General features: G+C 45.7%; 1 protein-coding gene and 1 long non-coding RNA gene across 2 annotated transcripts; both read right to left on the bottom strand.

The window, feature by feature from the left end:
* Positions 1 to 15: 15 nt before the first annotated feature.
* LOC306939762 lies at positions 16 to 1,246 on the bottom strand. The gene is made up of 4 exons (XR_013791923.1): positions 1,090 to 1,246; positions 749 to 980; positions 537 to 644; positions 16 to 68 (listed from the first exon to the last, which is right to left on the bottom strand). It is a non-coding gene; the product is annotated as an uncharacterized lncRNA (long non-coding RNA).
* A 20,256-nt stretch (positions 1,247 to 21,502) lies between these two features.
* Positions 21,503 to 24,262, bottom strand: LOC306939782 (uncharacterized protein). The gene is made up of 4 exons (XM_079524473.1): positions 24,072 to 24,262; positions 22,929 to 23,067; positions 22,253 to 22,357; positions 21,503 to 21,732 (listed from the first exon to the last, which is right to left on the bottom strand). The coding sequence occupies exons 2-4, from the start codon at positions 23,064 to 23,066 to the stop codon at positions 21,565 to 21,567; spliced, it is 411 nt and encodes a 136-aa protein (XP_079380599.1). The 5' UTR covers position 23,067; positions 24,072 to 24,262; the 3' UTR covers positions 21,503 to 21,564.
* Between the last annotated feature and the right edge of the window lie 254 nt (positions 24,263 to 24,516).

Genomic DNA, 24,516 nt, shown 5'->3' with positions numbered 1-24,516 from the left:
CGGTGGGGGGAACAAACCTTGATCTTCCTCTTCTTCAGATTGCCCACCGTGTTCCTCTTCATCCTCAACTAATTGAGACAGAAATGTTGGCAAAAACTTCAGTTGCAAATAGCTTTGTTGAATTATTATTGTGTTGGCGTACAGACGTTATAGTAGCCCTGTCGCAATTATTGCCTGATTGCAGTTGTGGGTGATACGCCTTACTCGCTTCCACGTAAGAACAATATTCAAAATGTTCCCAAAAAATAAAAAGAGGAAGAGTTGCCAAAACAGCTCTACAAGCCCACAGTCATCAAGAGCTTGTAGATCAGCCATTTTGTATATAAAACTTAAAGCAATGTTTCGTTTTTCATTTAATATTTTGTCATCTGTGCTTTTTTTTACAAAACCTAAAAGCCAAACAAATTATGCTTTTAGATTCCAAATGTTCAATGCCAAAAAACAATGACCTTGTTATTCAGTTATTCGAGTGACAATCAATCATGTAAGCGTTACAATTCAGAGAAGATTGACTACTGCCAAGTTAAAGAACATACCATATTCTGGATAAAGCCTTTTTTTCTTCTGTCTTTTTCCAGAAGGTTCTTCACCACCAGCTTCTGCAGCACTGGTGAGATCGTAATCTTCACATGCTTGGAAGTCATCTATCAATCAAACAGAGGCAAGGCAATGGTTGTCAATGCATAACATATGCACAAGTTGGCACGTTAATGAAGACAAAGTGCACATAATAGATGCAACTACCAACCTGAGCGCATCTTCTCTTTTATGAGGCGAAACTGACGCCAGCCACTTTTTGGTTCTCGTCGTTCCGTCATGCGTTTCTTGGCATTTGGGACAGCTGGCCAAAACAGTTTCATATGTTCAAAGTCCATCCATTACAACTGTAACTCCCTCCGAGCACAAACAGACACAATGTGGTTTCCTTGAAACTGATTTATTGGAAGGTGCCTTCTTGCCCTCCCAATCCACCGTGAAAACTAAACAAACAATAAAACAAGCACGTACAATTAACATAAATGACATGCACAGCATGTAGATGCAAACATTTCACATGAGTAAAATACAGACAAAACAAACAACAAATACCTCGTTGGCTGCGTGCATAACAAAGGGGGAATACTCTCCAGTCTTCTTATAACCTTTTCTTAGACAGTCTCTTATGACCTTTACTTCTTGTAACTTTAAAGTCTTTGTGTGACCATGACCAGTGTAAACGGAGCTGGCAGAGCTGCTGCTTCTAGCTGCTTCTAGCTGCGGCTTGATTGCATACACAAAACTCCTGTGTACCAATTGACGTGAGAGCAGACCAAACGAGACACAGAATATGACGTTGACTCTTCAAAATAAAAGCATTACAACAACTTGACATGAAATAATGTTTTAACATGAATGTAACTATTAACTATGAACTTCTTAATTATGCACTTGTACACTTAGAAAGATAATAAACAATTATGAACTTATTTTAACCTTATTATGAACTATATCCCCTATAGTGGCAACAGTTACAACAACAACTTGAGACAAATACATGAAATAATGTTTTAAATGTGACTTAATTATGAACTTCTTCATTATGAACTTGTACCTTTTAGGAATAAAGCAAACTATATCACCTATAGTGGCAACAGTTACAATATGAATGTGTTTAAATGCCAGTGTAGCTGGTTCACACACACACACACACACACACACACACACACACACACACACACACACACACACACACACACACACACACACACACAATGCAGCAGGCATTAGACAACCTGACAGCCACCAACCTGGCAACCCTGAATGAGCCAGTCAGCTGCCAGTCTCTGGTGTGTGTGTGAGAGAGAGTCCTGTACTGTTAAAACAAACTCTACCCTAACGTCAGTAAAAAGTACATTAAAACACTTTTTCCTTTCCAAAACAAACACAACGTACATTATGACAATATTTCACCCTTTGCATTGGTAAAATAGACTTTTTCTTTTTTTTGTCTTCCCTTCCAAAAAAAGAAAAAAGATAAAATTACCCCAAATCCATGGTTAAGAGTATTCCACGATGGCTCAGTGGTTCTGGCAGTTGCTGATGGTGTGAGAGGACGCTGGTTCGAGACAGTCAACAAGTCTGCAGTCAAGATTCGTGACCTCGGACCAAGGACTAAGGATCCAGAATGAATAAATCAAAATAAATCAGTCTTTACCTTTTGGTCAAGTAAATGTACTATTGGAATGTATGTTGGCGGACGTAATCCAAGATAATCCACTCTGTCAACTTGTAACAGTCAGCAGTGCCAGTTGTTGCCACAGGGTGGTGCACTGCTCCCTTTTGTTTTGCTTTGTGTAGAAGATCTGACGCAATTCCACCTCTTGCTATAGATAGACATGACATGACATGATGTGTGTCAAACAATTGTCACACATGGATGGATGATTAGCCGTGTTTATTTATTTATTTCCGGGGGGAATGAATGAATGAATGAATGACTAACCCTGTAAAACCCGGATTAATTTCTACTTGCAAAAAAACGATTTCAACCTTACTACTACTTTTTACTACTAGGACTTATCAGAGGAAATCATGTAAAATAAATTATATATATATTTTTTGCACATTTATAATAATTATTAAAATAATAATAATACATTAATAATTTACATTTGGGGGACATCTTTCACAATAATAAGGATAAATCCAAATAAATCACACATTACCTAAATGTACAATTGAAATGTATTTAAGACCCGACTCAGCGCCGTCCGAGTTACGTCCCGATAGGCAGAGAATAGTATATATCAGTAGCCCCTAGTTTCCATGTGCTGGCAATAGTTGGAAATGACACGTCCACCTGGGGGAAACCTTGACCAGGCTATGGTGAGTATGCCAGTATGGCCACATTATGCGTGTATTATGTTGGCAGCAGTGCTCCGTTCACGTTTGTTTATTATATTAGTGCTGTCTGCCGTGAGACCTGGCTTAATATGGTCAATACTGAATCAGTCTAAAATATGCTTTGGCGCCCCCCCCCCCCCCCCCCCCCCTCCACCTCTCCTCTTGTCTATAGACAGACATGACATGACATGACATGACATGACATGATGTGTGTCAAACAATTGTCACACATGGATGGATGATTAGCATTGTTTATTTATTTATTTCCCGGGGGAGGGAATGAATGAATGAATGAATGAATGAATGAATGAATACATACATACATACATACATACATACATACATACATACATACATACATACATACATACATACATACATACATACATACATACATACATACATACATACATACATTCATTCATTCATTCATTCATTAATAAATAATCATATTTCCGGGGGCATTTCTCTCCAGGTGAGGACAACGCCATCCAGTCAACCAAATATGGATGTCAGAAGATCAGGCATCATCTCGTATGTATTACTTCTACTTCTACTACTACTACTACACACACACCTCACATTGGTTACAAACTCCACCTTACAAACTCCACCCCCTCTCGTTAATGACTCTGCCTCTCGTAATGTTAGGCCACACCTCTCATTGTCTTAGGCCACGCCTACTCGCTATGTAACTCCGCCTGCTTTGTGGGCGTGGTCTATGCAAATTGCATGGGCGTCGTTTATGCTTATTGATGGCCGTCGTCCCGTCCGCTTTGTGGGCGTGGCCTATGTGAATTAGTGGGCGGCGTCCCGCCTCCTTTGTGGCCGTAGTTTCGGCTACTTTGTGGGATTGGCTTATGCAAATGAAAGGGCGTGGTATGCAAATGAAGGGGATATGCAAATGAAGGGTCTTGGTATGCAAATGAAGGGGATATGCAAATGAAGGGGTATGGTATGCAAATGAAGGGGAGTAGTGTGCAAATGAAGGGCGTGTTTCGGCTACTTTGTGGGATTAGCTTATGCAAATGAAAGGGCGTGGTATGCAAATGAAGGGGATATGCAAATGAAGGGGTGTAGTATGCAAATGAAGGGGAGTAGTATGCAAATGAAGGGCGTGTTTCGGCTACTTTGTGGGATTGGCTTATGCAAATGAAAGGGCGTGGTATGCAAATGAAGGGGATATGCAAATGAAGGGTCTTGGTATGCAAATGAAGGGGATATGCAAATGAAGGTGTGGTATGCAAATGAAGGGGAGGAGTATGCAAATGAAGGGCGTGTTTCGGCTACTTTGTGGGATTAGCTTAAGCAAATGAAAGGGCGTGGTATGCAAATGAAGGGGATATGCAAATGAAGGGGTGTGGTATGCAAATTAAGGGGAGTAGTATGCAAATGAAGGGTGTGTTTCGGCTACTTTGTGGGATTGGCTTATGCAAATGAAAGGGCGTGGTATGCAAATGAAGGGGATATGCAAATGAAGGGTCTTGGTATGCAAATGAAGGGGAGTGGTATGCAAATGAAGGTGCGTGGTATGCAAATGAAGGGCAGTGGTATGCAAATGAAGGGGAGTGGTATGCAAATGAAGGTGCGTGGTATGCAAATGAAGGTGCGTGGTATGCAAATGAAGGGGCATGGTATGCAAAGGAAGGGGCATGGTATGCAAATGAAGGGGCATGGTATGCAAATGAAGGGGAGTGGTATGCAAATTAAGGGGCATGTTTCTGCTACTTTGTGGGATTGGCTTATGCAAATGAAGGGTCTTGGTATGCAAATGAAGGGGATATGCAAATGAAGGGGTATGGTATGCAAATGAAGAGGCATGTTTCTGCTACTTTGTGGGATTCGCTTATGCAAATGAAGGGTCTTGGTATGCAAATGAAGGGGATATGCAAATGAAGGGGTGTGGTATGCAAATGAAGGGGAGGAGTATGCAAATGAAGGGCGTGTTTCGGCTACTTTGTGGGATTAGCTTAAGCAAATGAAAGGGCGTGGTATGCAAATGAAGGGGATATGCAAATGAAGGGGTGTGGTATGCAAATGAAGGGGAGTAGTATGCAAATGAAGGGCGTGTTTCGGCTACTTTGTGGGATTATTTTATGCAAATGAAAGGGCGTGGTATGCAAATGAAGGGGATATGCAAATGAAGGTGTGTGGTATGCAAATGAAGGGGAGTAGTATGCAAATGAAGGGCGTGTTTTGGCTACTTTGTGGGATTAGTTTATGCAAATGAAAGGGCGTGGTATGCAAATGAAGGGGATATGCAAATGAAGGGTCTTGGTATGCAAATGAAGGGGAGTGGTATGCAAATGAAGGGCGTGTTTCGGCTACTTTGTGGGATTAGTTTATGCAAATGAAAGGGCGTGGTATGCAAATGAAGGGGATATGCAAATGAAGGTGTGGTATGCAAATGAAGGGGAGGAGTATGCAAATGAAGGGCGTGTTTCGGCTACTTTGTGGGATTAGCTTAAGCAAATGAAAGGGCGTGGTATGCAAATGAAGGGGATATGCAAATGAAGGGGTGTGGTATGCAAATGAAGGGGAGGAGTATGCAAATGAAGGGCGTGTTTCGGCTACTTTGTGGGATTAGCTTAAGCAAATGAAAGGGCGTGGTATGCAAATGAAGGGGATATGCAAATGAAGGGGTGTGGTATGCAAATGAAGGGGAGTAGTATGCAAATGAAGGGTGTGTTTCGGCTACTTTGTGGGATTGGCTTATGCAAATGAAAGGGCGTGGTATGCAAATGAAGGGGATATGCAAATGAAGGGTCTTGGTATGCAAATGAAGGGGAGTGGTATGCAAATGAAGGTGCGTGGTATGCAAATGAAGGGCAGTGGTATGCAAATGAAGGGGAGTGGTATGCAAATGAAGGTGCGTGGTATGCAAATGAAGGTGCGTGGTATGCAAATGAAGGGGCATGGTATGCAAAGGAAGGGGCAAGGTATGCAAAAGAAGGGGAGTGGTATGCAAATGAAGGGGCATGGTTCTGGCTACTTTGTGGGATTAGTTTATGCAAATGAAGGTGCGTGGTATGCAAATGAAGGGGAGTAGTATGCAAATGAAGGGCGTGTTTCGGCTACTTTGTGGGATTATTTTATGCAAATGAAAGGGCGTGGTATGCAAATGAAGGGGATATGCAAATGAAGGTGTGTGGTATGCAAATGAAGGGGAGTAGTATGCAAATGAAGGGCGTGTTTCGGCTACTTTGTGGGATTATTTTATGCAAATGAAAGGGCGTGGTATGCAAATGAAGGGGATATGCAAATGAAGGTGTGGTATGCAAATGAAGGGGAGGAGTATGCAAATGAAGGGCGTGTTTCGGCTACTTTGTGGGATTAGCTTAAGCAAATGAAAGGGCGTGGTATGCAAATGAAGGGGATATGCAAATGAAGGGGTGTGGTATGCAAATGAAGGGGAGGAGTATGCAAATGAAGGGCGTGTTTCGGCTACTTTGTGGGATTAGCTTAAGCAAATGAAAGGGCGTGGTATGCAAATGAAGGGGATATGCAAATGAAGGGGTGTGGTATGCAAATGAAGGGGAGTAGTATGCAAATGAAGGGTGTGTTTCGGCTACTTTGTGGGATTGGCTTATGCAAATGAAAGGGCGTGGTATGCAAATGAAGGGGATATGCAAATGAAGGGTCTTGGTATGCAAATGAAGGGGAGTGGTATGCAAATGAAGGTGCGTGGTATGCAAATGAAGGGCAGTGGTATGCAAATGAAGGGGAGTGGTATGCAAATGAAGGTGCGTGGTATGCAAATGAAGGTGCGTGGTATGCAAATGAAGGGGCATGGTATGCAAAGGAAGGGGCAAGGTATGCAAAAGAAGGGGAGTGGTATGCAAATGAAGGGGCATGGTTCTGGCTACTTTGTGGGATTAGTTTATGCAAATGAAGGTGCGTGGTATGCAAATGAAGGGGAGTAGTATGCAAATGAAGGGCGTGTTTCGGCTACTTTGTGGGATTATTTTATGCAAATGAAAGGGCGTGGTATGCAAATGAAGGGGATATGCAAATGAAGGTGTGTGGTATGCAAATGAAGGGGAGTAGTATGCAAATGAAGGGCGTGTTTCGGCTACTTTGTGGGATTATTTTATGCAAATGAAAGGGCGTGGTATGCAAATGAAGGGGATATGCAAATGAAGGTGTGGTATGCAAATGAAGGGGAGGAGTATGCAAATGAAGGGCGTGTTTCGGCTACTTTGTGGGATTAGCTTAAGCAAATGAAAGGGCGTGGTATGCAAATGAAGGGGATATGCAAATGAAGGGGTGTGGTATGCAAATGAAGGGGAGGAGTATGCAAATGAAGGGCGTGTTTCGGCTACTTTGTGGGATTAGCTTAAGCAAATGAAAGGGCGTGGTATGCAAATGAAGGGGATATGCAAATGAAGGGGTGTGGTATGCAAATGAAGGGGAGTAGTATGCAAATGAAGGGTGTGTTTCGGCTACTTTGTGGGATTGGCTTATGCAAATGAAAGGGCGTGGTATGCAAATGAAGGGGATATGCAAATGAAGGGTCTTGGTATGCAAATGAAGGGGAGTGGTATGCAAATGAAGGTGCGTGGTATGCAAATGAAGGGCAGTGGTATGCAAATGAAGGGGAGTGGTATGCAAATGAAGGTGCGTGGTATGCAAATGAAGGTGCGTGGTATGCAAATGAAGGGGCATGGTATGCAAAGGAAGGGGCAAGGTATGCAAAAGAAGGGGAGTGGTATGCAAATGAAGGGGCATGGTTCTGGCTACTTTGTGGGATTAGTTTATGCAAATGAAGGTGCGTGGTATGCAAATGAAGGGGAGTAGTATGCAAATGAAGGGCGTGTTTCGGCTACTTTGTGGGATTATTTTATGCAAATGAAAGGGCGTGGTATGCAAATGAAGGGGATATGCAAATGAAGGTGTGTGGTATGCAAATGAAGGGGAGTAGTATGCAAATGAAGGGCGTGTTTCGGCTACTTTGTGGGATTATTTTATGCAAATGAAAGGGCGTGGTATGCAAATGAAGGGGATATGCAAATGAAGGTGTGGTATGCAAATGAAGGGGAGGAGTATGCAAATGAAGGGCGTGTTTCGGCTACTTTGTGGGATTAGCTTAAGCAAATGAAAGGGCGTGGTATGCAAATGAAGGGGATATGCAAATGAAGGGGTGTGGTATGCAAATGAAGGGGAGGAGTATGCAAATGAAGGGCGTGTTTCGGCTACTTTGTGGGATTAGCTTAAGCAAATGAAAGGGCGTGGTATGCAAATGAAGGGGATATGCAAATGAAGGGGTGTGGTATGCAAATGAAGGGGAGTAGTATGCAAATGAAGGGTGTGTTTCGGCTACTTTGTGGGATTGGCTTATGCAAATGAAAGGGCGTGGTATGCAAATGAAGGGGATATGCAAATGAAGGGTCTTGGTATGCAAATGAAGGGGAGTGGTATGCAAATGAAGGTGCGTGGTATGCAAATGAAGGGCAGTGGTATGCAAATGAAGGGGAGTGGTATGCAAATGAAGGTGCGTGGTATGCAAATGAAGGTGCGTGGTATGCAAATGAAGGGGCATGGTATGCAAATGAAGGGGCATGGTATGCAAAGGAAGGGGCAAGGTATGCAAAAGAAGGGGAGTGGTATGCAAATGAAGGGGCATGGTTCTGGCTACTTTGTGGGATTATTTTATGCAAATGAAAGGGCGTGGTATGCAAATGAAGGGGATATGCAAATGAAGGTGTGTGGTATGCAAATGAAGGGGAGTAGTATGCAAATGAAGGGCGTGTTTCGGCTACTTTGTGGGATTAGTTTATGCAAATGAAAGGGCGTGGTATGCAAATGAAGGGGAGTGGTATGCAAATGAAGGGGATATGCAAATGAAGGGGTATGGTATGCAAATGAAGGGGCATGTTTCTGCTACTTTGTGGGATTGGCTTATGCAAATGCAGGGTCTTGGTATGCAAATGAAGGGGATATGCAAATGAAGGTGTGGTATGCAAATGAAGGGGAGGAGTATGCAAATGAAGGGCGTGTTTCGGCTACTTTGTGGGATTAGCTTAAGCAAATGAAAGGGCGTGGTATGCAAATGAAGGGGATATGCAAATGAAGGGGTGTGGTATGCAAATGAAGGGGAGGAGTATGCAAATGAAGGGCGTGTTTCGGCTACTTTGTGGGATTAGCTTAAGCAAATGAAAGGGCGTGGTATGCAAATGAAGGGGATATGCAAATGAAGGGGTGTGGTATGCAAATGAAGGGGAGTAGTATGCAAATGAAGGGTGTGTTTCGGCTACTTTGTGGGATTGGCTTATGCAAATGAAAGGGCGTGGTATGCAAATGAAGGGGATATGCAAATGAAGGGTCTTGGTATGCAAATGAAGGGGAGTGGTATGCAAATGAAGGTGCGTGGTATGCAAATGAAGGGCAGTGGTATGCAAATGAAGGGGAGTGGTATGCAAATGAAGGTGCGTGGTATGCAAATGAAGGTGCGTGGTATGCAAATGAAGGGGCATGGTATGCAAAGGAAGGGGCATGGTATGCAAATGAAGGGGCATGGTATGCAAATGAAGGGGCATGGTATGCAAATGAAGGGGAGTGGTATGCAAATTAAGGGGCATGTTTCTGCTACTTTGTGGGATTGGCTTATGCAAATGAAGGGTCTTGGTATGCAAATGAAGGGGATATGCAAATGAAGGGGTATGGTATGCAAATGAAGGGGCATGTTTTTGCTACTTTGTGGGATTGGCTTATGCAAATGAAGGGTCTTGGTATGCAAATGAAGGGGATATGCAAATGAAGGGGTGTGGTATGCAAATGAAGGGGAGGAGTATGCAAATGAAGGGCGTGTTTCGGCTACTTTGTGGGATTAGCTTAAGCAAATGAAAGGGCGTGGTATGCAAATGAAGGGGATATGCAAATGAAGGGGTGTGGTATGCAAATGAAGGGGAGTAGTATGCCAATGAAGGGCGTGTTTCGGCTACTTTGTGGGATTAGTTTATGCAAATGAAAGGGCGTGGTATGCAAATGAAGGGGATATGCAAATGAAGGGTCTTGGTATGCAAATGAAGGGGAGTGGTATGCAAATGAAGGGGGGTGGTATGCAAACAAAGGGCATGTTTCGGCTACTTTGTGGGATTAGTTTATGCAAATGAAGAGGCATGGTATGCAAATGAATGGGAGTGGTATGCAAATGAAGGGGCATGGTATGCAAATGAAGGGGAGTGGTATGCAAATGAAGGGGCATGGTTCCGGCTACTTTGTGGGATTAGTTTATGCAAATGAAGGTGCGTGGCATGCAAGTGAAGGGGAGTGGTATGCAAATGAAGGGGAGTGGTATGCGAATGAAGGTGTGTGGTATGCAAATTAAGGGGAGTAGTATGCAAATGAAGGGGCATGGTTCCGGCTACTTTGTGGGATTAGTTTATGCAAATGAAGGTGCGTGGCATGCAAATGAAGGGGAGTAGTATGCAAATGAAGGGGAGTGGTATGCAAATGAAGGTGTGTGGTATGCAAATGAAGGGGCATGGTATGCAAATGAAGGTGCGTGGTATGCAAATGAAGGGGAGAGGTATGCAAATGAAGGGGCATGGTTCCGGCTACTTTGTGGGATTAGTTTATGCAAATGAAGGTGCAAGGTATGCAAATGAAGGGGAGTGGTATGCAAATGAAGGGGCATGGTTCTGGCTACTTTGTGGGATTAGTTTATGCAAATGAAGGTGCGTGGTATGCAAATGAAGGGGAGTGGTATGCAAATGAAGGGCATGGTTCCGGCTACTTTGTGGGATTAGCTTATGCAAATGAAGGTGCGTGGTATGCAAATGAAGGTGCGTGGTATGCAAATGAAGGGCGTGGTGACACCCACTAATTTGCATAAGCGACACCCACTAATTTGCATAGCCCACACCCACAAAGTAGCCGAAACAACGCCCTTCAAATTTTCATAACCCACTCCCAAAAGTAGCGGGAACCACGCCCCTTCATTTGCATGAACCGCTCCCACAAAGTAGCCGGAACCACGCCCTTCATTTGCATACCACTCCCCTTCATTTGCATACCACGCCCCTTTATTTGCATACCACACCCCTTCATTTGCACAAGCCAATCCCACAAAGTAACCAAAACACGCCCTTCATTTGCATGCCAGTCCCCTTCATTTGCATACCACGCACCTTCATTTGCATACGACGCACCTTCATTTGCATACCACTCCCCTTCATTTGCATACCACGCACCTTCATTTGCATAAACTAATCCCACAACGTAGCCGGAACCATGCCCCTTTATTTGCATACCACTCCCCTTCATTTGCATGCCACGCCCCTTCATTTGCATACCAAGACCCTTCATTTGCATACCACGCACCTTCATTTGCATACCACGCACCTTCATTTGCATGCCAAACATGCCCTTCATTTGCATACCACTCCCCTTCATTTGCATACCACGCACCTTCATTTGCATAAACTAATCCCACAAAGTAGCCGGAACCATGCCCCTTCATTTGCATACCACTCCCCTTCATTTGCATACCACTCCCCTTCATTTGCATGCCACGCCCCTTCATTTGCATACCACTCCCCTTCATTTGCATACCACGCACCTTCATTTGCATGCCAAACATGCCCTTCATTTGCATACCACTCCCCTTCATTTGCATACCACGCACCTTCATTTGCATAAACTAATCCCACAAAGTAGCCGGAACCATGCCCCTTCATTTGCATACCACTCCCCTTCATTTGCATACCACTCCCCTTCATTTGCATGCCACGCCCCTTCATTTGCATACCACTCCCCTTCATTTGCATACCACGCACCTTCATTTGCATACCACGCACCTTCATTTGCATGCCACGCACCTTCATTTGCATAAGCTAATCCCACAAAGTAGCCGGAACCATGCCCCTTCATTTGCATACCACTCCCCTTCATTTGCATACCACGCACCTTCATTTGCATACCACTCCCCTTCATTTGCATACCACGCACCTTCATTTGCATACCACGCACCTTCATTTGCATGCCAAACATGCCCTTCATTTGCATACCACTCCCCTTCATTTGCATACCACGCACCTTCATTTGCATAAACTAATCCCACAAAGTAGCCGGAACCATGCCCCTTCATTTGCATACCACTCCCCTTCATTTGCATACCACTCCCCTTCACTTGCATAAACCAATCCCACAAAGTAGCCGAAACATGCCCTTCATTTGCATACCACTCCCCTTCATTTGCATACCACTCCCCTTCATTTGCATACAATAATCCCACAAAGTAGCCGGAACCATGCCCCTTCATTTGCATAACACTCCCCTTCATTTGCATACCACGCCCCTTCATTTGCATAAACCAATCCCACAAAGTAGCCGAAACATGCCCTTCATTTGCATACCACTCCCCTTCATTTGCATACCACTCCCCTTCATTTGCATACCACTCCCCTTCATTTGCATACCACGCACCTTCATTTGCATAAATTAATCCCACAAAGTAGCCGGAACCATGTCCCTTCATTTGCATACCACTCCCCTTCATTTGCATACCACTCCCCTTCATTTGCATACCACTCCCCTTCATTTGCATACCACGCACCTTCATTTGCATAAACTAATCCCACAAAGTAGCCGGAACCATGCCCCTTCATTTGCATACCATGCCCCTTCATTTGCATACCACTCCCCTTCATTTGCATACCACTCCCCTTCATTTGCATACCACGCACCTTCATTTGCATAAATTAATCCCACAAAGTAGCCGGAACCATGTCCCTTCATTTGCATACCACTCCCCTTCATTTGCATACCACTCCCCTTCATTTGCATACCACGCACCTTCATTTGCATAAATTAATCCCACAAAGTAGCCGGAACCATGTCCCTTCATTTGCATACCACTCCCCTTCATTTGCATACCACTCCCCTTCATTTGCATACCACTCCCCTTCATTTGCATACCACGCACCTTCATTTGCATAAACTAATCCCACAAAGTAGCCGAAACACGCCCTTCATTTGCATAAACCGCTCCAACAATGTAGGCGGGCGACACCCACTCATTTGCACAAGCGACACCAACTAATTTGCATAGCCCACACCCACAAAGTAGCAGGAACCACAACCTTCATTTGCATAAACCACTCCCACAAAGTAGGCGGGGTGACACCCACTAATTTACATAAGCGACACCCACTAATTTGCATATACCACACCCACAAAGTAGCCGAAACCACGCCCATCAAATTTGCATAACCCACACCCACAAAGTAGCCGGAACCACGCCCTTCATTAGCATAAACTGCTCCCACAAAGTAAGGCCTAAGTTAGCGAGAATAGTCGCGAAATTCGACAGAACAAATCCGAGACCATCACTGCAACCGGGTCGCGGCCCCGATCGCAGCCGTATAGGGTTTGGGCCAAACGGACATACGGTCGCGACAGTAGCCCTGCACGAAAGCATCGAAATTTGCGACTTTGACGCGAAAGTCGCAGAACAAATCCGAGACCATCACCGCGGCCGGGTCGCGGCCCCGATCGTAGCCGTATAGGTTTCGGGCCAAACGGACATACGGCCGCGGCGGTAGCCTTGAACGAACGCCTACAAATTGCAGACTTTGACGCGCGACAACGCGCCAACGATAAAACATCACGGTCCGACGTTCGGATATGTCGGAGAGCCAGCCGAGACGAACGGTTAGGTGTCTCGGACGTACGCCTCCGACAGTCGTACAAAACGTCCTTCACTTTGGCTCTGTGCATGCAGACACGTCATAGACCCATAGACTCTAACAGTGTCCTGGCTGAAAAATTGAAACGAGACCGCACCTCCTAGAAAGGTCGCCTGAGGACGTTCTATAGATCCATGCGTGCGTCTCCGGGAGCTCTATAACATATCCGAAAATCAGCCCGGAAGGCCTCACCGTCGTGGCGTTCCAGTGAAGCAAAGTTTGACGTTCACGCGCGCCTACGCCGACGATCGTAAGTCTGTTCGGGATGGGCCGAACACCTCTGCGATCGCGGCGACGAGCCGATCTTCGTGATGGTCTGAGTTTTTTTCTGCGACCTCGGGAACCTCAAATCTGACCCGAGGCCTAGCATTGCAGTGTAGTTCCCTTTATCGGACGCTTGTAAGAGTCCCACAAAATCGAGACCAACGCCATTTTATTCGCCATGGCCTGAATATGGATATTCGGGGGTGTTACATATTTAAAAAAATATCTATCACTTAATTGTTAAGGCATTTGGCCCAAAGGTCACCGTGGCAGTCTTTCGGCTGACCTTTGACCTTTGCAAACGTCGTGGAAATTCGAGACTGGTTCCATTGGATTCGACATGTCCTGAATATGGATATTGGAGGTTCTTACATATTTTTTAAATTATATATCACCCCGTTTTTTTAAGAATTTGGCCCAAAGGGTCACCGTTGCAGTCTTTCTGCTGACCATTGACCTTTGCAAACGTCCTGGAAAGTCGAGACCGGCCCCATTGAATTTGGGACGCTCTAAATATGAATAAAATGTCTCGTTTGCAAAGAATAGGGTTAGGGAACATATTTTAAAGGTGTGTTTTGTCTGTTTTCACTTCTGTGGAGAGAGGGGAGAGAGGAGGCAGTCTTTTTGCTGACCATTGACCTTTGCAAACGGCGTGGAGAGCCCAGACCGACGCCATTGGATTCTGCATTTTCTAAATATGAATAAAATGTCTAGTTTGTGAAGAATAACATTAATGAACATGTTGTGTTTTGTGTTTTGTCTGTTCATTCAAAAAGAGAGGAGAGAGAGGAGAGGAGGGGAGAGGCATATGCCGTCATACATGTGGATGGGCTGTGGCGCTGTTCTGAATTCCACTGGCAGGTGACGGTCTTTTCTTTGATTCGTTTCTCTGACTTCCTATGTAAGTGCTGCTATTAAAATGCTTACTTTAAAAAGACTAAAATAGCTAAAATACAACAATTCATGGTCATAAGTTCATAAAGCATAATTCATAATAATGTCATGATACAATAATAAATATGTGGTTCATAATTGATTTCATATGAGGTTAAAAATGTAAACATGATGTGATGATAACTTTCTGAGGCAGAACCAAGTTCCCTGTCTGTCAGTAGCAACACTGGACCATGATTGATTGACTGATTGATGCATGATTGCCTGGCATTGCACACAGGTGGTACAAACATTTCTCTCACTCATTCAGACTCTGGTCTGCACAAGGAAGCACACTAGCAGCAGAGTAGTGTGTTTGAACTGTTTAAAGTTATTAAACACGGTCAAAAGGACATTCAAAGGACTGTATGAAACTCAAGAAGCATCAAGAACCTCTTTACACAACAAGCGGCCAACGAGGTATTATTATTTGAGAGTTATCTTTGTTGTGTTGTATTGTGGTGTTTTGACGGACACGTTCACCTGCGCATCTCTACATGTTTTGTATTTCTTTGTTTGATCAATATTATGTATTGCGACGTAATTTGTTGATTGTTTATGTGTTTATTATTTTGTGTGAACATAGTTCTCACGGCATGGAACAGCAGAGGGATGAGAAGAATGCCCAATAAATGCCCGTTTATAAAGAACCGACCTGTGTCGTCAATGTTGTGAGAAGAGCTACACCCTACGTGTGTGTTTCGTGTCGTGTCATTCATCATCACTTTGTTTACTTTATCACAGCTAACAGTCACATCAAGGTCTGTGAAATAGTTAGTAATGAATGAATAGCTGATGTTTTACAACTATATGAACTTCAACTTTGGCCAGTAGTTGTACAAAGCCATGGGTCTGAATGTAAACAAAGTATATGCTGCTTTATAAGACAACGTTTTATTTTTATATTGAGTGGTGGTGTGATTTGCATGTTATGTAATGAGTCCGAGTTTGTATTGTGCTAAACCAGTCACCAGTAGCATGGATAAGAAGCTAACTATGCTAATCGGAATTAGCATTAAGCTAACTGCATCCACTATAATGTTACACATTATATTAATGTGCTCTGTGTGTTCAGCCATGGCCAGGACGTCGAGGCACGACCGAGAGATGGCGCTGGACGCCAAGAGACGTCTGTGTGTGAGTTCAGATCCCGTGGAGAGGCTGAGGCTGCAGTGCCTGGCCCGAGGGTCGTCTGGCATCAATGGCCTGGGCAGGTGAGTGTGTGCGCGTGCGTGTGTGTGCGCGTGCGTGTGTGTGCGCGCGTGCCTCCCTCAGGCACAGCAGAGGCGTACACAGACAGTTGGACTGTGAGGTGACGTGGCAGCCCTCCTCCTCCTCCTCGCCATCACCCAGGAAGCCTTGGAGGTGTCGGCCGGTGTTGCTGGGCTCTATAACATATGAAAATCAGACCGGAAGGCTTTACCGTTGTGGCGTTCTACAGAAGCAAAGGTTTTAAATAGCAGATCTACAAGCTCGTAGCGCGCCACTCGGTGTAGTGGAACGTTCGCGCGCGCCATGTCGACTAGAAAGGTCGCCCGAGGACGTACTACAGTTCTACGCGTGCGTATCTGGGAGCTCTAGTATAACCTATCCGAAAAGCAGACCGGAGGGCCTTACCGTTGTGGCGTTCTACAGAAGCAAAGGTTTTTACGTTCGCGCGCGCCATGTCGACTAGAAAGGTCGCCCGAGGACGTACTACAGTTCCACGCGTGCGTCTCGTGGAGCTCTATAACATATCCGTAAATCAGACCGGAAGGCCTTACCGTTGTGGCGTTCTACAGAAGCAAAGGTTTTAAGTAGCAGATCTACAAGCTCGTAGCGCGCCACTCGGTGTAGTGGAACGTTCGCGCGCGCCATGTCGACTAGAAAGGTCGCCCGAGGACGTACTACAGTTCCACGCGTGCGTCTCGTGGAGCTCTATAACATATCCGTAAATCAGACCGGAAGGCCTTACCGTTGTGGCGTTCTACAGAAGCAAAGGTTTTAAGTAGCAGATCTACAAGCTCGTAGCGCGCCACTCGGTGTAGTGGAACGTTCGCGCGCGCCATGTCGACTAGAAAGGTCGCCCGAGGACGTACTACAGTTCCACGCGTGCGTCTCGTGGAGCTCTATAACATATCCCTAAATCAGACCGGAAGGCCTTACCGTTGTGGCGTTCTACAGAAGCAAAGGTTTTAAGTAGCAGATCTACAAGCTCGTGGCGCGCCACTCGGTGTAGTGGAACGTTCGCGCGCGCCATGTCGACTAGAAAGGTCGCCCGAGGACGTACTACAGTTCCACGCGTGCGTCTCGTGGAGCTCTATAACATATCCGTAAATCAGACCGGAAGGCCTTACCGTTGTGGCGTTCTACAGAAGCAAAGGTTTTAAGTAGCAGATCTACAAGCTCGTAGCGCGCCACTCGGTGTAGTGGAACGTTCGCGCGCGCCATGTCGACTAGAAAGGTCGCCCGAGGACGTACTACAGTTCCACGCGTGCGTCTCGTGGAGCTCTATAACATATCCCTAAATCAGACCGGAAGGCCTTACCGTTGTGGCGTTCTACAGAAGCAAAGGTTTTAAGTGGCAGATCTACAAGCTCGTAGCGCGCCACTCGGTGTAGTGGAACGTTCGCGCGCGCCATGTCGACTAGAAAGGTCGCCCGAGGACGTACTCCAGTTCCACACGTGCGTCTCGTGGAGCTCTATAACATATCCGTAAATCAGACCGGAAGGCCTTACCGTTGTGGCGTTCTACAGAAGCAAAGGTTTTAAGTAGCAGATCTACAAGCTCGTAGCGCGCCACTCGGTGTAGTGGAACGTTCGCGCGCGCCATGTCGACTAGAAAGGTCGCCCGAGGACGTACTACAGTTCCACGCGTGCGTCTCGTGGAGCTCTATAACATATCCCTAAATCAGACCGGAAGGCCTTACCGTTGTGGCGTTCTACAGAAGCAAAGGTTTTAAGTAGCAGATCTACAAGCTCGTGGCGTGCCACTCGGTGTAGTGGAACGTTCGCGCGCGCCATGTCGACTAGAAAGGTCGCCCGAGGACGTACTACAGTTCCACGCGTGCGTCTCGTGGAGCTCTATAACATATCCGTAAATCAGACCGGAAGGCCTTACCGTTGTGGCGTTCTACAGAAGCAAAGGTTTTAAGTAGCAGATCTACAAGCTCGTAGCGCGCCACTCGGTGTAGTGGAACGTTCGCGCGCGCCATGTCGACTAGAAAGGTCGCCCGAGGACGTACTACAGTTCCACGCGTGCGTCTCGTGGAGCTCTATAACATATCCCTAAATCAGACCGGAAGGCCTTACCGTTGTGGCGTTCTACAGAAGCAAAGGTTTTAAGTGGCAGATCTACAAGCTCGTAGCGCGCCACTCGGTGTAGTGGAACGTTCGCGCGCGCCATGTCGACTAGAAAGGTCGCCCGAGGACGTACTCCAGTTCCACACGTGCGTCTCGTGGAGCTCTATAACATATCCGTAAATCAGACCGGAAGGCCTTACCGTTGTGGCGTTCTACAGAAGCAAAGGTTTTAAGTGGCAGATCTACAAGCTCGTAGCGCGCCACTCGGTGTAGTGGAACGTTCGCGCGCGCCATGTCGACTAGAAAGGTCGCCCGAGGACGTACTCCAGTTCCACACGTGCGTCTCGTGGAGCTCTATAACATATCCGTAAATCAGACCGGAAGGCCTTACCGTTGTGGCGTTCTACAGAAGCAAAGGTTTTAAGTGGCAGATCTACAAGCTCGTAGCGCGCCACTCGGTGTAGTGGAACGTTCGCGCGCGCCATGTCGACTAGAAAGGTCGCCCGAGGACGTACTCCAGTTCCACACGTGCGTCTCGTGGAGCTCTATAACATATCCGTAAATCAGACCGGAAGGCCTTACCGTTGTGGCGTTCTACAGAAGCAAAGGTTTTAAGTAGCAGATCTACAAGCTCGTAGCGCGCCACTCGGTGTAGTGGAACGTTCGCGCGCGCCATGTCGACTAGAAAGGTCGCCCGAGGACGTACTACAGTTCCACGCGTGCGTCTCGTGGAGCTCTAGAACATATCCCTAAATCAGACCGGAAGGCCTTACCGTTGTGGCGTTCTACAGAAGCAAAGGTTTTAAGTGGCAGATCTACAAGCTCGTAGCGCGCCACTCGGTGTAGTGGAACGTTCGCGCGCGCCATGTCGACTAGAAAGGTCGCCCGAGGACGTACTCCAGTTCCACACGTGCGTCTCGTGGAGCTCTATAACATATCCGTAAATCAGACCGGAAGGCCTTACCGTTGTGGCGTTCTACAGAAGCAAAGGTTTTAAGTGGCAGATCTACAAGCTCGTAGCGCGCCACTCGGTGTAGTGGAACGTTCGCGCGCGCCATGTCGACTAGAAAGGTCGCCCGAGGACGTACTCCAGTTCCACACGTGCGTCTCGTGGAGCTCTATAACATATCCGTAAATCAGACCGGAAGGCCTTACCGTTGTGGCGTTCTACAGAAGCAAAGGTTTTAAGTGGCAGATCTACAAGCTCGTAGCGCGCCACTCGGTGTAGTGGAACGTTCGCGCGCGCCATGTCGACTAGAAAGGTCGCCCGAGGACGTACTCCAGTTCCACACGTGCGTCTCGTGGAGCTCTATAACATATCCGTAAATCAGACCGGAAGGCCTTACCGTTGTGGCGTTCTACAGAAGCAAAGGTTTTAAGTAGCAGATCTACAAGCTCGTAGCGCGCCACTCGGTGTAGTGGAACGTTCGCGTGCGCCATGTCGACTAGAAAGGTCGCCCGAGGACGTACTACAGTTCCACGCGTGCGTCTCGTGGAGCTCTATAACATATCCCTAAATCAGACCGGAAGGCCTTACCGTTGTGGCGTTCTACAGAAGCAAAGGTTTTAAGTGGCAGATCTACAAGCTCGTAGCGCGCCACTCGGTGTAGTGGAACGTTCGCGCGCGCCATGTCGACTAGAAAGGTCGCCCGAGGACGTACTCCAGTTCCACACGTGCGTCTCGTGGAGCTCTATAACATATCCGTAAATCAGACCGGAAGGCCTTACCGTTGTGGCGTTCTACAGAAGCAAAGGTTTTAAGTAGCAGATCTACAAGCTCGTAGCGCGCCACTCGGTGTAGTGGAACGTTCGCGCGCGCCATGTCGACTAGAAAGGTCGCCCGAGGACGTACTACAGTTCCACGCGTGCGTCTCGTGGAGCTCTATAACATATCCCTAAATCAGACCGGAAGGCCTTACCGTTGTGGCGTTCTACAGAAGCAAAGGTTTTAAGTGGCAGATCTACAAGCTCGTAGCGCGCCACTCGGTGTAGTGGAACGTTCGCGCGCGCCATGTCGACTAGAAAGGTCGCCCGAGGACGTACTCCAGTTCCACACGTGCGTCTCGTGGAGCTCTATAACATATCCGTAAATCAGACCGGAAGGCCTTACCGTTGTGGCGTTCTACAGAAGCAAAGGTTTTAAGTAGCAGATCTACAAGCTCGTAGCGCGCCACTCGGTGTAGTGGAACGTTCGCGCGCGCCATGTCGACTAGAAAGGTCGCCCGAGGACGTACTACAGTTCCACGCGTGCGTCTCGTGGAGCTCTATAACATATCCCTAAATCAGACCGGAAGGCCTTACCGTTGTGGCGTTCTACAGAAGCAAAGGTTTTAAGTGGCAGATCTACAAGCTCGTAGCGCGCCACTCGGTGTAGTGGAACGTTCGCGCGCGCCATGTCGACTAGAAAGGTCGCCCGAGGACGTACTACAGTTCCACGCGTGAGTCTCGTGGAGCTCTATAACATATCCGTAAATCAGACCGGAAGGCCTTACCGTTGTGGCGTTCTACAGAAGCAAAGGTTTTAAGTAGCAGATCTACAAGCTCGTAGCGTGCCACTCGGTGGCGCGCTATGAGCTTGTAGATCTGCTATTTTTCAATAGCTAAAGCATAACATAATGCTAACACCAAAAGGGGTTCCCGCCCAAAATGGATTAAGGCAACCGGCCGGTTCCACGCGCTGCACAAGGTGCCCTTTTTTAACTTGAGCACCTGCCCCTCTAAATGTCTGTGCACGCCACTGGCGTCTAGTACAGGTACCGCTTAGCATTTCTTACAATTTGCATCAGCATGATGTGTGTGTGTGTGTGCCCTATTTGAGGGCCACAAACCACTGGAATAGAACCTGTCTCCTCTACCTGTCTCCTTGCTCAGGGGAGACATTTTATTAGGACCTTCAGGAAGTACCATTTGTTAACCAGTTGTGTCAAACCCCACACAGGATTCTCAATAGAAGAGCAGGGAGACCAAATACTACCACCCCAATTGTAGAAGTTCTATTGTATTAACATACTTCTACCATACAAACTAACATTGTATTCACTTAAACAAAAGAGTTGCATAGTACGGGATGCATACTAAGATTAGACACACCAACAGACCGACAATGGTCGGACTACCGCTCCAACTGCTGCTCCCGTGCTTGCGGTTATGTTTAGGTTAGGGTTAGAGATAGGTTGTCGATATCGGACTGTCTGACCAATGACTGGTCTAAACTCATAGTACAGCTTTAAGTTGACACATGAATTGCAGATTCGCAGGTGGCTGGAGTTTATTGTTTATTTGGATCCCAAATCCCCATTAGCTACTACCTTAGTAGCAGCTACTCTTCCTGGGGTCCACACATGAAATACATTACATAATATGAAGACATTTTACATGAAAGTATAAGAAAAACAGTTACAAACTCAGAGGTGACCTCATGTTATGGTCATTCAGGGCTAGCTCTTTGTGTTTCTGGTTATTATTGTCCACACATTTTGTATGTCTTTGGCGAAAATGGACTTTGACAAAGATGTCACCAATTACAAGACATCTCGGAGGCAGCGTCGCTGTCACGTCGCGTGCGGATGGGAGACCAGCCGAACTCGGACTGGACGTCTTCAGCCAGGTGGGCACGGGACCAGCGGTGGTCCTGTCTGGAGCCTTGCCTCCCTCCTCCCCATGCACGACGTTTAGGGTTCATCTGGGAAGAAAATGTACACACATGGCTTAGCCTTAAAGCATTTAAGACCTGGAACGCATCTGTGAACGCCTTAGCTTTTAACCACATAAACCATTATTTGAAACTTTATAACTGTTGGAAATTAGCAGATATACAAGCTTGTAGATCTGCTAATTTTGAAAAATCGTGAAAGTGTGTGCAATTCTTTGAATATATTATTCTTTCACAGCGAATGTTTTTAACTCAAATCTTTGCTTCTGGGGGGTCCCTGGAACAAAGTATTTTGAGATGGGGGGGGTCGGTGGCCAAACATGTATAATGTTTGGGGTCCTTGACATGAAAAAGTTTGAGCACTGCTGATATAGAAGAATGTGTTTTTCAGAAAACGGTCAGGATTTAGAAGACATTTGTAGAATCGACCTCAGGTCTAAATGGGTTAACAAGAATACATTACGAATTAATCACTTAAGCCCTATTTCAATAATAGTGCAAATGTTGGGGGGGAAAAGTTAGACTCTTTTGAAATAATCCTTCGTCTCACCTGAACAAAAACAGTGGTGTTCATCTGAAGTGTCTCCACTCGCTCTGACAAATGGTTCAACCAGTCTAGGTGGTCAGCAATCGATTGGCTTAGATCACCGTTGGTCTACAAAGAAAAATAAATGAGGGCGAGCGTGTTTTAACATCTGGAAGTCAAGTCAATCCAGTACAAAACCAACACCAAGCTGAGACTGTACCAGAGCAGGGTGCATCCTGTCTACCCTGCTATACAGTTCAGAATGAGGGGGATAACCACAAGTGATCTCACAAACTGTCAATGTTTCCACAGGACCACATCACAAACCTACAGGAAATACAGAGGATAGTTTGGGCCCAAAATCATAGAAGTCAGAGAACCACTGGCTAAGTTAGTGCACCCAAAAGGCCAGCATTCTATCCTGGGGTACTAATGGATATACATTTACACCAGAGTACTTTTTATATTGCAGTATTGATACTTTTACTTGAGTAAAAAAATGTGAGTACTTCTTCCACTGCCGATGTTACTTTTGGCAGACGACACGACACGTCGTATGACGCAGTGTAATAAAAGCGGACTTTTACCCCATACAGGTTGTCCTTGAGTTTAGTTTGACCCTAGCTCTGATCCATAGCTCGAATGCCGTAATACAACGGCAGCAAAGGGCATTAGGGCTATGGATCAGGGCTAGTTTTACCCCAGACAGGTTGTCCTTGAGTTCGCTGGCGGCGAGACGAACGTGTTCCAGTTTGTCTATCTGCTCCTTCAGCCTGTCGTCCAGCTCCTGCATCATCATCAAACCTTCATCTGGCCTGACGCCACTCCTAGAAGACATCCTGCAACGTACAGCAAAAGCATTTACACAGGGGTCGTCATTTATGTCCGTATGCACGGACAAATGTGTCTTGATCAGAATGTATCAGAATGTGAAGTATCCGGGTTTTATTCAGAATATGCGTATTTATTTACAACTCACGAGTCTACGACACTATGGCAGGAGTCAAAGTGGTTCTCAAATGTTTCATTTGCAAGGACCCCCTATGAGCTTACCATATGGACCCATGGTAAGGCGTGGTTCCATTTGTACATTCAGAAAACAAACACATACCATTTCAGATGACATCATTTTGGATCTGTAGTGTTTTTCAAACATATTCATGTCAAGGACCAAAAAATGATTTTATTTGGCCGCAGAGGGGGAAAAAAGCTAAAGTATAAAACAGGGTTACAGTGGTTAAACTGATGCTATTAATTAACACATTTAGCTGGGGAACCCCTCAAGGAGCAGTGGGGGGTTGAGCACCACTGTTGAATGTATAGGGAAGCTCTATTAGGACCAGTATCAAACACAAGATTAATTAATATATATGTATATTTCCAAACTTAAAGGCTGCCATATATAATAGACATAGCTCTGGTCCATAGCTCTAATGCAAATGCAACGCATTAGAGCTATATGGACCAGAGCTAGAATAGACATATATATCTAGTGTAGTAGGCCAGGCCTACATTTGACTTAATCATGCTATAATGTTCATATCAAACACTGTCGATGGCAGCTGCTGCTGAAGCTGAACACATTTCATACTAAATTAATTCAAACAGAGCTGCTTCTCGATTTCGCAAGGCATTACTGACTGGCTAACTGAGCTTGTAGATGGAAATGGTCACAAAAGTAAATACTGTAAACAAATAACTAAGCGTCAATGTAGCCGACTAGCCGCCTAGTCTCTGTGTAATGTAGCCTACTAACGATCATGTGTGCGATGCTGTACAACTGAACAACAACATTAACACAGATCAACAGCGGAAAGGGCATGTACATTATGTTTATTATTACCTGACTGACTGTCTTTTCAACACTTTGGAGAAGTTGGAGGAAAACCCGTGAAAGATATGGTCGACTGCTAAACTGCTTCCTTCCTGTTCTTTCCCTACAAACTTGTACAAACAAGATGTTTTTAAGGCTGTCTCTGCTTGGAGAAGTCTAAACAGGCCCTTGCTTTGTCTGGCAATAAAAAAAAAGTACGGAATTTGACACCTGTGACGTCAGTTCAGTCCGACCCCTAGATTTTTCTAAATTCCATTGAAAAAAAGATGAAAAAAAGTATTTATTTTTTTGATTATTTATTGGACATTTTTTGAACACCATTTTTTAAATTAGGAAACGTATTCAAATATATCCTGTGTGTAGGCTACTTATTGCAACATCTAGCTTATGTAGTTGACATTGGTTAACAGTGTTGGGCAGTAAGTTACTAGTTACATATTACTGTAATATTATT

This window comes from Electrona antarctica, assembly GCF_951216825.1.
Source record: "Electrona antarctica genome assembly, chromosome: 16".
Classification (NCBI taxonomy): domain Eukaryota; kingdom Metazoa; phylum Chordata; class Actinopteri; order Myctophiformes; family Myctophidae; genus Electrona; species Electrona antarctica.
Note: the sequence above shows the minus strand (reverse complement) of the source record. Positions and strands in the feature narration are given on the sequence as shown.

Bases quoted from the DNA above. Each gene is read 5' to 3' on its own strand.
- LOC306939782 (XM_079524473.1), bottom strand. From the start codon at position 23,066: ATGTCTTCTAGGAGTGGCGTCAGGCCAGATGAAGGTTTGATGATGATG. The intron at 22,358-22,928 runs GTAAAACTAGCC...TTTTCTTTGTAG, and splicing joins TCAAGGACAACCTGTCTGGG to ACCAACGGTGATCTAAGCCA. The intron at 21,733-22,252 runs GTGAGACGAAGG...TTTTCTTCCCAG, and splicing joins ACACCACTGTTTTTGTTCAG to ATGAACCCTAAACGTCGTGC.